At 41.2% G+C, this 13,776-nt stretch overlaps 1 protein-coding gene across 1 annotated transcript; it reads left to right on the forward strand.

The window, feature by feature from the left end:
• Window positions 1–358: 358 nt before the first annotated feature.
• LOC129326303 (matrix metalloproteinase-18-like) lies at window positions 359–9,241 on the forward strand. The gene is made up of 10 exons (XM_054974456.1): window positions 359–466; window positions 777–1,024; window positions 1,666–1,814; window positions 1,907–2,035; window positions 3,910–4,081; window positions 4,802–4,903; window positions 5,500–5,633; window positions 6,403–6,562; window positions 7,801–7,901; window positions 9,138–9,241. Exons 1-10 carry the CDS (start codon window positions 359–361, stop codon window positions 9,239–9,241), a joined length of 1,407 nt encoding a protein of 468 aa, XP_054830431.1.
• Window positions 9,242–13,776: the final 4,535 nt, after the last annotated feature.

The following is a 13,776-nucleotide window of genomic DNA, read 5'->3' on the forward strand; positions in this document are numbered from 1 at the left end:
TATACCAGAATATATATCAGTATACCAGAATAGTGTTGCTTCCTCATCAGAACCCGTATACACACTAAAAATAAAAACCACATATTAGTATGACTGGAATCCCACCCATTTTATTAGTGATTGCCAAATTAGGGATTTTTGAACTTGGCACCGTATCTTATGTGTCACTGATTTTGTCTGAGCATTTTTCATGTCTGTTACAGAGGATGTTATAATGTTGTGAGTCATCATTCTGTTGATTTTGTACAACAAACATGAAGTATATATATAGGGACACTTCAAGCACATGGACAGATTCCCTGGCAGAGGCTAACGAGTTTTGTGACTGTCGGGGTTGTGCTCAGAACTGAAGACAAAAATGAAGAGCTTCCTGCTCCAAATTGTGCTCAGCGGTGCTCTTTCCTGTGCTTTGCCGATCATCTCAAAACCTGACCAAGTCGCAGAAGGAGACGTACAGCTTGCTGAGGTAAGGATTAAAAATCGCTGAAGCGTTAAGCAGAGGAAAAGCTGTGATTAAGACAGAGAGCCAGTGTGAGCTTGTGTATACGTAAAGGCTAGGGGAATTTATGTTCAGTCTAGTACAGGCAACACTGGTTGGCCTTGTAGAAATCATTGTCTGTTACCTTCACTTTCTGCATCTTTAAGATGTGTGGAATATTGGTGGACTTTCCTTGTGGAGCTGTACTGAGAAGAAAGACTGGAACCCATTTTCCAATATGAAACTGCACATAAATATTTTTGTCAAACATTATTGTGTATCATTTTTTCTCCATCAGAAATATCTCCGCAGCTACTACCCTGAACCTGAAGGAACCCCTGTCCTCAGAAGCAAAGGCAACAATAATAATAATATGGCTGACCGAATACGACAAATGCAGCAATTCTTTGGGTTGAAAGTGACAGGCCAGCTGGATTCACACACCTTGGATGAGATGAAGAAGCCTCGATGTGGTGTTCCTGATGTAGGAGAATTCCGGGCTGCTCATTCTTCTAGGAAATGGCCAAGGAATGACCTCACATATAGGTAAGGCCTTGATCACATTCTTGAATTTGAAAGGCAGACTGAATATGGTTGTTATTACAGCCCTGACTGCCTCCGCTGAGGAGCAGAATCTTATAGAATTAAGAATTAAGTAGAAGAGAAAGATAATGAAGGCTGCACACAGAGAAGCCTGTGCAGCTTGTGTGAGGTGGGTTAAGGTAAGAGATAGTGATGTGGTGAAAGTCACACAGTGAGCTTCATAGTTCAGAAGTGAATCCATATCTTGCTTGATCAAGTCCAACATTTGGTGTAGCGGTTAAGAGCGCGGGACTCTAATCTGGAGAACTTGGTTTGATTCCCCACTCCTCCACTTGAAGCCAGCTGGGTGACCTTGGGTCAGTCACAGCTCTCCCAGAGCTCTCTCAGCCCCACCCACCTCACAGAGTGATTGTTGTGGGGATAAAAATAACATACTTTGTAAACTGCTCTGAGTGGATGTTGTTAAGTTGTCCTAAAGGGCGGTATATAAATAGAATGTTGTTGTTGTTGTTGTTGTTACTACACAGCTAAAAGATTACTTGTTGGTGCTAGGTTGGGAAAGGGAAACTATTCCGCTTCTGACTGAAGCTATGATATTTTTTTACTTTACGCATTTATTTATTTTACTACTATATATTTTAAAGCATTCAGAACTACACCCCAGACATGGATCATGCTGAGGTAGATGATGCTATTGAAAGAGCTTTGAAAGTATGGAGTGAGGTGACCCCCCTGACCTTCACCAAGACATCCACAGATTCTGCAGATATATTGATCTCTTTTGTCGCAGGATGTGAGTAAATTATCTGGAAATAATCACAGGTAACTTTTCCTGGAGTTCTGTTCAAACTGGTTGATAGATAATTTTTTCTTTGATTTTTTAAGACCATAGCAGCAATCCCTTCGACTATCCCTTTGATGGATACGGAGGACAACTGGCTCATGCATTTTTCCCTGCTTATGGTGGGGATGCCCATTTTGATGAGGATGAACAATGGACAAAGGATTTGAAAGGTATGACGATGGATTCATATTGTGCATTACATTGGGCATGTTTGTAAGGGCTATTGGGTGTTAGCCCCCTTTCCTTCAAAATATTATTTTGAGGTTTTTTTATTGATTTGTATCCCACTTTTGTCTACAACAGAGACCCGAAGCAGTTTGCAACATGGTTATCCCCTTCTCTGTTTTATCATTGTAAACAACCTTATGAAGTAGGATAGGCTTAGAAAAAGAGAGAGAAAGAAAGACTGGGCCAAGGTCCCCCTGCAAGCTTCCAGGGCAGACTGGGGATTCCAACCTACGTCTCCCAGATCCTAGTCTGACACTTTTAATCATTTTGTCACTCTATGAGACAAACACCACTCCTATATCAGGAGGTGAAAAGTATTGCTATATTTTGGCTATTTTCTCTGTATATTTGACTTATCCAAAAACAATCCAGAAATTGAATGAGGATGCTAACGAAGTTTGGAAATTATACAAATGTGATTAATATGATTTTGACATGTCAGGTATCCTTCCCCCTCAAATATTTTTTGAACTGATGTCTAGTGTGTGTTAACAGATATAATATCTTCACACACTTACTAAGCTTGTTAGAATAAATTACATTAATCTCATGTTTCTGGCAAAAGAAGAGTGTGCTGTTTCTTAGTAAGACAACCAAGTAAACACAGGGTTGTTTCTATGTCACCCGGAAGCTGAATCCACGGGCCACCATTCATGCAGTTTGTTGCTTGTATGAAGGCTTGTCCTTGTGGTTAATAGAGGATTTATTGAACAACCTGAACTTTAGCCCCCAGCCACAAACCATTTGGATGGCTATGAAGAATGGACTGCGATGCTGAATGTCCATACAACTGGTCTTCCCAGGAACAATTATGGCTAGGTCCTCACAGAGTGGGCGGCCAAGTTCCTGGCATCTCAGGGACCAGTAATATCATGGGACAGAACATGGCATTGCACTAAATATCATTACTAAGGGTGTACTTTAACATAACCACTAGGAATTATGTACCAGATAATATCTGTGAATGTACATAATCACAATCATGAGGCTTGGGAAAAAATGGACTACTCACAATGTTAAAATAACCCCAAATAACAAGAATGTTAACTATGTGTTAAACACAAAATGTAATTCAGCTGTTATTGCCAAAGTACAGTCTCCATTTGCAGTAGCTGTCACAACACAAGCAGGCATGCATAGCGATCTTCAAAGAAGCCATTAAATAAAGTTACCAATCACAAGATGGGCCCTGGAGTTCTTCTGGAGTTACAGCCAACCTCTAGAATACAGAGATCCTTCCCATGGGGAAAATGGCAGTTTTGGACAATGGAATCTATGGGCTTCCATCTCCACTAAGATCTGCCTCCCCAAACTCTGCCCTCCCCAGACACCACCCCCAAATCTCCTGGAAGTTCTCAAGCCAGAGTTGACAACCCTATAATCAGGTGTAGGGGACAACTGACCATCCCTGCCACTCTGGGAAACTTAAGTCTCAGAGTCAAAACCTGTGACCTATCCAACCAGCTTAGAGACCTCTCTCCATAGTTCAACAAAGTGTGTTAGAGCAGGATAAGATACCTTTAATGCTTTCTCCTGTGCCTTATGGACAGTGATAGTTCACTTAACCAGCCTTCTCAGACATTGTGCTTGCTCCTGCTTTGAGCATTCACATGGGGCTTAATGTTGGAAATGGGTGTAAGCACATACAGACCAATTGCACATTTCTACAGAAAATCTGGAAATCTTAATTCAAGGTGCATAGCACTGCAAAGTGGAAATGTATATGCATTCCACAAAAAGAATAAATGATGGGAATTTTCTATACTGGACACATGATTTTTCACTAGTGGTCATGTTCATCCTTGTTTCCTTTTAGGAACAAATCTGTTTCTTGTTGCTGCTCATGAGTTTGGACACACATTGGGTCTTGGACACTCTGATGTTTGGGGAAGTTTGATGTACCCTACATACATGCCTTCAAACCCCCAAAACTTCAGGCTTCACGAGGATGATGTTAATCGTATCCAGTACCTTTATGGTAAGAACAGGGAAATTTCCTATAAAAATGTAGACTGATTCAACTTCAAAGCATTGTGACTGAGGGGAGTTGAGAAGATATAAACATCCAGTCTAAATAGGGTTGTTGAAAGCCATCATGGACCACCAGACAATCATGTCCTCTAAGCCCTCACCATCATACCGAGAAGAATCACTAGGGGTGGGGGCAGCCCTCTGTTTTTCTCAACAAGATTACTGACCTATTGAGTAGAAAAGAATCAAGAGGGATTCTTTGAAAGGGAACTTCTTTCTCAATAAATATGTATCTGCTCTATCATTGGGTTTGATGCCTTATCCTGCCAAGAAGGAATTCTTAACATGACCTGTCAGTTTGCCAGACAGCTCAGATATTTATTACTTCACTATGTTGAGGTTGATCCGATCATCCTCCAAGGAGCTTTCCTTTAACTTTCATGGCTGTTCCTCGATCGGAGTGTTGCTTGAGTTGGAGGAAGATTCTTTAGGCTATAGGAAGGTTTCAAACATTGCTCAATAGAGTGGTAGGAGAGGGGTAGGATCCACTCCAGTATCAGATTGTTATCACACGTGATTTGACGGCTTCACAGTTTTATCTTCAGTTATACTGTTTGAGAAGGTAGTTGCTTGCTGTTGGTCTGCTTCTTACTGAACCCTGAATGTTCTCTCTTTGTCTTTTTTTTTCAAGGACCCCCTGAAGATGTTGATGATGGTGATAATGATGGCCAGCTTGATTTCCCCAGTTCTCCACCAGAAGTCCCAAACTTTTGTGACCCTCACCTCTCCTTTGATGCTGTCACCACTCTCCGGGGAGAAACTGTCTTTTTAAAAGACAGGTAAATGAGACCCTTAGTATATTGGCAATTTCAGTGCAGTCCTCAATAGAGTTGAACTCAACAGGCTGCTTAGGATAGCAACTTCAGTCATGAATGTTTTTACCTGAATTTTTTAAATTATGGGGGCTGAGGCTGCAGTCTTTAAGTGGAGGACCAATGGGGAAGAAGCTGCAGAAAGGAAAGGAACCTTCCTTCCCTTACCAGTTTTCTGCTCAGAATACCCCACTTCTATGTTGCATTCACTTGATAGAAGTGAAAAGAAGCTTGGAAGGTGGCAATTTTGATCAGAAAAACATGTAGAGCCACAACAGTTAAGCATTCCATTTGCCCCATTCTTGCTAGTCCATGAGACTGAACGTGATGCATAGCTTGGCTTTCACTTTTAGTTGATTGTCAAGAACTAGATGTGTTGGCTTAATGCACAAATACAATGGATCTACCATGACCTCACAATATGTTAACATTAAACACAATATATTAAACATATTGCTTATTTAATTCATTTGACATGATAATTTTGACAAGTGAGTGCAATGGTTGCTATTAGTTTATTTATTTATTAAATTAAATATTCCTGTTGTATTGGTTTCCTTCAGCTTTATGTGGCGGAAGCATCCTCAAAGAACAAACATTCAGAAAGGTTCTATTCATGATTTCTGGCCAGCTTTGAAAAGTGGCATTGACGCTGCTTATGAACTTGAAGATAAAGACATCTTATTTCTTTTTAAAGGTAAATATTCTAAAGCCTAGTTCACTTGGCATTCCCTGAGTTATCCCTCCTCTCTCCTCAATGTTTCAACTGCTGTCTTTATCTTTTGTACATAGTTCAAGTTCTGGTTTTAAACTGTTTTAATGATGTATTTATGGGCTGGTCTTAACAGCTTTTAAGATGAAATTTTAATTTGTATGTTTTAATTTGTTAGCTGCTTTGTTGGTGCTGTGAGGGCAGAAAGGCAGGGTAAATAAGTAAGGTGTCAGAATGCAGATGTGGTAAAACGGATTGCAACACTTAAGTATTCGGGTAGAGTATCCCATTTTGGAAATGAAAATGAACTAAAAACCTTTCTGTTTTTGCACCGTCTTATTCCAAAGAATCACACATGGAATGCAAAGTAAAACATGGCATAAATTAACCCTTGGGGCTTCCATCTTTATTCCAGGTTTCATAATCAAGGGGTCCCTTAAGAAAAGCCTTCCGTTACTATGCATGTCAGAAAGTAACAACAAAGGCCTCCTTAATTCTCCTCTTTTCCATGTGCAACTTTTTAAAAGGTTTTAGAAGAACCCTCTTTTATGCCACTCTGTCCATGTCGCAGGCAAAGACATCTTTAACAGCTTTTTCTTCAGTGGGAAGAACAACAGAGATCCTGTTATAGGGTCCTCTTCATGTACCTCAGCAACTAACTTCCTGGGTGATCGTGCTAAAGATAGCAGCTGATTTTCAATATTCTTTCCAAGCAAGGCTCTTTCAAAACCCTTTTCTTTCTTGTTTTCTTCAGGACAGAGGTACTGGGCTACCCAGGTAAATGTTATACAGCGGGGTTTCCCAAAGAACATCCACACCTTGGGCTTCCCCAAATATGTAAAGAAAATTGACGCAGCTCTTTTTGACAAAGATACAAAGAGAACATTATTCTTTTCAGGAGATATGTACTGGAGGTAAGTATAAAATCATTTGCCTGGACTATCCTGAGAGCCCATTTCTACCTGTTTCTAAAACATCGCACCTGAAAGAATAGATCACCCAGCAGGGACAAAAGTCCTTGTTGGTTCAACACCTTTCTGTAAATCAAGGCTGTGTTTGAAGTATTCAGATATATATGCAATTGTGCCCAGTCTCTAAGTGTGTAGTCCCCCCTACATGGAGGCAAGCTTGTTTATGCAGCTGCCAATAACAACAGGTGAGACAATGGCACAAAACAAAATCTGACAGCATCATTCCATGATCATAACCCTGACTGCCAGTCTAACAATGTAGTCCTGTGCAATCTTCTTTGGGAGTAAACGAAATTGGACTTCCCAGGACTTGTTTGAGAATCACAAGATTATCTGGAAAAGTCAATAAGGCCAGGAAAAGGGGAAGGTAGTAGGAAAAGAGAAAGATCCAAAATGAGATGGCTTGACTCAATAAAAGAAGCTGCATCCTCCAGTTTGCAGGATCTTAGCAAGTCTGTTAATGATAGGACGTTTTGGAGGTTTCTCATTCATAGGGTCGCCATAAATTGGAGGCAATCTGTAGGCATATAACACGCACACTACGTGATTAGGACTGGGCTGCAAGTGGGCATGAAACTCCTCCCTCTCTGCAGACAGCTGGAAATAATGATGTTCCAAACAGAACAGGACATATTTAAGGACTATCAATGTGTGCATTGTACCAGGGTATACAATGTCACACAAACATTTAATTAACAAAGCCTGACATCTCCTGCAATATGACAGGGTCATGATACCCCCTGTTGAGAGTGACTGGCCTTCTCTGCCTATAAAAATAAAATGGCAGAGACTCAGATGCTTTCACTGAAAGCTGTTTGGTTTCACTTTAGATGTCAAAGATTTGTGATTTTATGGTGCTCCCAACTTCAAATAAGTTCAAATATAAAGTCCTCAGATTATTTATATCTGGAAGCTCTTTCTAAGAGCGACAATAAACATGCCAGCGAAATGCTTCAGAATCAGGAAGGACTTTTCCTCCAGGCCAGATTGGCCAGAGATCCTGGAAGGTTTTTGCCTTCTCTGGGCATAGAGCAGGGGTCACTGAGGGAGGGGGGGAGACAGCTGTGAATTTCCTGCGTTGTGCAGGGGGCTGGACTACATAGATGAGCCTTGGGGTCCCTTCCAGCTCTATGTTTCTACATAAAAGCACAATTGTTTTTCAACCTCTTTTCATTTTTTAGTTATGATGAAACAATGAATGCTATGGAGAATGGCTACCCAAGAAAGATAGCCACAGACTTCCCTGGAATTAGTAGAGTGGATGCTGCTTTACAAGATAATGGTAAGCAGAAGATGATCCTCAGAGCATTTTGAAAGGCCTTTGGTAATGATGGCTGTCCAGTTGTAATGACTAGAAGATGAACTATTTGCCAATATCCACAAAGGGTCATTGGCTCAGTCAATTCTGCGTCAAGATCTACAAGGCATTAACATTGCTCCTGGAATCTGGTCTATGCAATGAAAGTAGCTTCCATTCATGAACACACAAATCCTTTGTGATGGAATTTGGGACTAATCAGGCAAACTGTGGGCTTTTCTCTCTCTCTATAGCATAGCAGTTATGTGGTTGGGTTGTTGTGAATCAGCACTCTACTGGTTCGACTCCCACCACTGCCCTGAGCTCAGCATGTGGCCTTGGGTAAGCCACTCCTCTCAGCCCCAGTTCCCCAGCTGTATTGCAGGGAAAATAATAACACTGACTTTGTTCACCACTCTGAGTGGAGTATCTGTCCAGAAGGGTGATATAAAAGCACACTGCTGTTGTGGTTGTTATTATTGGGCAGTTGCTCCCATGCTTTGTTCCTGTGGCCTAGAATCAGCATCCTGGTTCAGCATTTGGAGCCAATAAAAAGTTATCACTGGAATTTGGGGCAAGAAAGTGGCTTTGGGCTGTTTCTTACACCAACTTCTTGACTTGAAACACTGAGAGCTACTACTTCCCCTTCCTTTCCACAAGCACATACTAGAAATCTGTATTCTTTTGCAGCAGGCTCCACACAAATGCCTCAAAGACTCACTACTGACCACAAAACACTTTCCTCTGTTGATGGCTGCCTGGCCTACTATATTAAAATACAATTAATAACTGTTGATGTGGGAAAGAGAATCCTACAACAGCCTTGAACCAGCCAGGTGCAAGTGGCATATATATGTTCCTTCAACGGTTATTGCAATTCTGTCAAGTAAGGCACTGGCTAATGAATTTATGCACCCCTTAAATACACCAATGATCAATTATTAAAAAATCATGTGGGTATTTAATGGCTGCTGTTAATTAATCTGCATTGTTTATATCTTTTAGACATCCTAAGTGATGTCACCAATGCAAATTTGATCCATTTCAAAGGACTTGCACAAATGTATCACTTTGTGGAGATTGGCCGGTTGGTACATGATAGACAGCTAAAAAAAAAAAGAAAAGGAAGCAGGACAGAAAAATAGAATCATTAAAATAGGATTTGACACTTTACCGCGTCTGCTATGTTCACACTCTTTACCCTTCTCATTATCCTTTTAGGATACTTCTATTTATTCAGCGGCACAAAGCAGTATGAATTTGACAGCAAGCAGAAAAAATTTACTGGCATAAAGAAGAGCAACTCTTGGTTTGGCTGCCCCTGACATGGGAAAAAAAGAACCCTGGTGTGCTTTGATCCTCTTTGTTCTTGTTGGCATTAATGACCTGCAAAGCACCTGCAGTCACTGATGCACCTTGATGACCGGCAAATATTATATTATAAAGTAATATATATTATAAAATAATATATTATAACTATAATATTGATACAAAGAGCAACAACTATTTGTTAATCTATTTATTTCTAAATAATAACGTTATTTTTGTTTGTATATATGGTGGTCTTCATTTATTTCCTTTTATAAGATTCAATAAAAAAGACAAGTGGTGGTCAAAAATGGAGTCTTCGTGGCATCAAATGCACTCAAACAGTCTGCCCATCCTGACCTCTCGTGCTCTTTGTGGGGTTATTCATTCCTATACCCCACTTTGATCTGCAATGGGGGCAGCTTAACAACATTGTTCTCCTCTCCTCCATTTATCCTCCCAACAGGTCCACCCACAAGTTTCAGTGGGAGAGTGGAGATTTGCTCCTGACTCTGAGTCTCCCAGAGTCCATGCCAACCCCTATACCACACCAGTTGCTTGGGTTTTAGAATTTAGCACTCACTGAAGTCCATGCATATATTCATGGCTCTTCCAAAATAAAAAGCCAGTTTAGTTGCAATTAAACTTTTTTCTCCTGGTTGGAACCCTGTTTGAACTGGGATATGATGGAGGTGGGAGTTTAGCAACATATCTCAATTTGGTTGTTGTGGGTTTTCTGGGCTGTATTGCCGTGGTCTTGGCATTGTAGTTCCTGACGTTTCGCCAGCAGCTGTGGCTGGCATCTTCAGAGGTGTAGCACCAAAAGACATCTCTGTCTTTTGGTGCTACACCTCTGAAGATGCCAGCCACAGCTGCTGGCGAAACGTCAGGAACTACAATGTCAAGACCACGGCAATACAGCCCAGAAAACCCACAACAACCATCGTTCTCCGGCCGTGAAAGCCTTCGACAATATATCTCAATTTTTCTGCAGTATTTGGAGCTTTTCAGCCTACAAACCCCTCAAAGCAGCATGCACTTCACCAAGGACACTCTCCTTATCAAAGCAACTCCAAACTGGAGTTCTGGCATCGGCCTTAACTCTGTAAAGGTCCATTAAGCCAACCTGACACTTAAAGTGATCAAAGAAACTTGTTTAAGGGCCAGAATAAAAGATGGTGTTTGCTCTTCTAGTGGAAGCAAACAATAGCCTTGAGGAAAAGTGATGAATAAGAGGTTGCTAGGCTGAGTCTGGCAACCAGCTGAGGGTTGGAGGTGGGAACATGGGGGGACATATGACATCGGTAATGTCATCAACATCATTATGTCACTTCAAGGCAACCCAGAAGTGACAATGGGCAGCTCTAGGTATCATCAGACACTCTATGGCAAACTCTGTGTTTCAGGTGATTCCTAGAGCCACCCATTATCACTTCTGGGTTGTATGTTTACCAGTGCAGATGTCTGCCACATTTTTTCTTTATTTTTCTCCCACCACTGCTTAGAGCAGTAACTGGCAACAGAGATGAAGAGTGGGAGATATGCAGGCACATGGCACTCTAGTCCAGAGAAACTTTCAAAATCATTCTGCCTCTTACTCACATTTACCTGTTAAGATTAGGCTGAGGAAAACTGAAAAGATGTCTGGGTATTTTGCTACCACACCATGAGCTGACAAAAGTTCTAAAGCTGCTTTGTCTGTCAGCCCCTACAATGCCATGGCTCACACTGCAGCCACATTTGACATTCCTGTCAGAAAATGAAAATTAGAAAACAAAACGAAAAAATTAGAAACTGCCATATTTTTCCTCAGTTTAGAATGTGCCAGAAGGTGAAGGGTTGTATGGGGGTCAAAAGTGCCCTGATTTGATGCACCCAGCACCACGCAAAAATTGGGTCAATGCCCAAGCTGATTCCTCTTGATCCAAAGAGTAGCTCTAGCATCAGCAGGATTGGCTGACAACCTGCTCAACTCACACTCTCCAATCAAGAGCTGGATTTATTCCCTCTACTGTATCCCTGGGTTTTTTTAATTGGGATGTTTGGCTGGTGGATTCATAAATCATGTTTCAGAAGAAGAAGAGGAGGAGGAGGAGGAGAAAAAGGAGAAGGAGAAGGAGGACATCCTGTTCTAGCAACCACAGAACTTCACTGTGTCTCCTGTGGTATTTGTGACAATTCCATTGCTGGATCCAGACCACCAGACCCTATTTCAGATAGCCCTGAGTTAATTCAACACAGATCCCAAAGGGCATTAGAAGGAATAAAGGACATTCTAGAAGAAAGTTAGTTCAGTTACTGCTGTGACTTAATGATGAGAAAAAAGTTCACTGTTAAGATTTTGCAGCTGTTTTAAATGTGTGTATTTATTTTATTTATTTATTTAATTAATTAATCACATTTCTAGACCACCCTCCCCGTCAGACGGGCTCAGGGCAGTTTAACAACAGTTTAAAACAGTAAAAACATTATAAAAACATTAAAACATTATATCAAAACAATTAAAATTGGCGGGTATAAAATATTAAAATACAGCATAGTAGTAGTAAGTAGACAAGAGCATGAACCATGAAAAAACTGAACCATGTGGTTCGTGGTTTGTGGCATTTTCACAAACTAGGAACCATGAACTCCCACGAACTGGGGACAAGTTCACTAACCAGTCCATGGTTCAGTGCCTGCCAGCTGATCTGTGGGTTTAAATGCCCCTTTCCCTGCTGCTTTGCATCTGTACAGAAAGGGGAATTGCCCTTTAAAATGAACCAAACAAACCAGTAGACCAGTTTGTGGAAGTTTGTGGAAACAAGCCTCTACGAACTACTGGTTTGCAAACCATGAACCGGGCTGGTTTATGGGTTTTTTTGGTTTGTATTAAGTTCCGTGCCCATTTCTATTAGTAACACTGTTTTGAAAATATCTGCACATTTTTTCTGAGAACCTCTGAAGGAAAAAAATGACCAAGTTTTAGGAATTCGAATTTCACCATTCTTAAAAGTGCAGTTTATCAAAGTTAAAGGGTACATACATTTCACAGGCTTGTAAAAAATCTTGCTATAGAGTTCAGTTTGAAGGCCTATGAACTGGCAGTGATGATGACAAAGAAACTAAGCGTTTCCATGGAACAGACAGAGTCAGCTAGCTGGGACCTAGTACCCTAAACATCCATTTTATCTCCAATGTATCTCCTAAGACACAGCAGAACATTCATACATGCCACTTTTCAAAATATTGAATAACTAATTATGCAACTGTTGGTACAAGTAATAAAACAGGAGATGCTGCAAAAAAGGAGGCATGCTGACTTGCCTAAGGGCGAGATTGTAGCTGGGAGGTGAGACTGGGGGCAGAGGGCTGGCTGTTCGTCCCAAAGAGGTGAGGGATGCTAGCAGGGGCAGAGTGGGGTGGAGAAGCTTGGCCCTGTACCAGCTCCCCCTGTGGTCCTCATTACAAATAATTGGAAAACTGTCAAATGCTAATAATAATGATTAAAATCACAGATATAAAAGCATTAATACATATTTTATGAAATGGCCAAAACTTGGATTTGGGGGGAAAGAGTTTAAGGGAGAAAGAATTTGGGTTTCTCAAAGGAACTGAAAACTGACAGGTTTGTAAGTTCCTTGAAGACATACTTTTCAGATCATCTCACAAATGCAAATATATTAAAAGCACATCAACGATATATTAGAATTTGTGCTAGTTTTAAGGAAAAGACCCCTAGCAAAACAGGAGTAAACTGGAATAGGAAATATTCCAATTGATTTAGTCAATAATTTGCAAATAAGACAGGTATATAGGTTTGATATGTGAATTGGAGTCTCGCAGTCAAAACATGGAAATCTGAGCTGGAATGGAGGTGTGTGAACTTTGGTTGACAGATAGGGTTGCCAACCTCTAGGTGGGGCCTAGAACTCCTAGAATTACGACTGATCTTCAAACTGCAGAGATCAGTTCCTGGTTGGGGGGGGAGGGGATGGCAACTTTGGAGGATGAATAATATAGCATCACATCCCTGTTAACTATCCTCTTTTTACAAACTCCATCCCCCCCTGGCTCCACTCCCAAATCCCCAGGAATTTCCCAAGCTAGAGTTAACAGCGTCAGTTGGGGAGCCATCTTGATTGTGAGAGGTACAGTTTTGCTTAATGAACTAATTCTTTTAAACAGGGCTTTTTTTCAGGGGGAACATGGGGGAATGGAGTTCCGGAACCTCTTGAAAATGGTCACATGGCTGGTGGCCCCACCCCTGATCTCCAGACAGAGGGGAGTTTAGATTGCCCTCCACGCCGCCGAGTGGCGCGGAGGGCCATCTCAACTCCCCTCTGTCTGGAGATCAGGGGGCGGGCCACCAGCCATGTGACCATTTTCTCTGAGGGCAACCCAATGAGTTCCACCACCTCTTTTCCCAGAAAAAAGCCCTGCTTTTAAAAAACTTGTGCTCTGGAAGTTTTGATCCTCTGAGTGCTGCTTGCCTAACTATATTGAGCTGAAAACACTTCTTCATACATTATGGAATCTAAATGTTTAAGTCAAATATTAAGCCAAACAATAT

This window comes from Eublepharis macularius, chromosome 3 (assembly GCF_028583425.1).
Source record: "Eublepharis macularius isolate TG4126 chromosome 3, MPM_Emac_v1.0, whole genome shotgun sequence".
NCBI classification, from domain to species: Eukaryota; Metazoa; Chordata; class Lepidosauria; order Squamata; family Eublepharidae; genus Eublepharis; species Eublepharis macularius.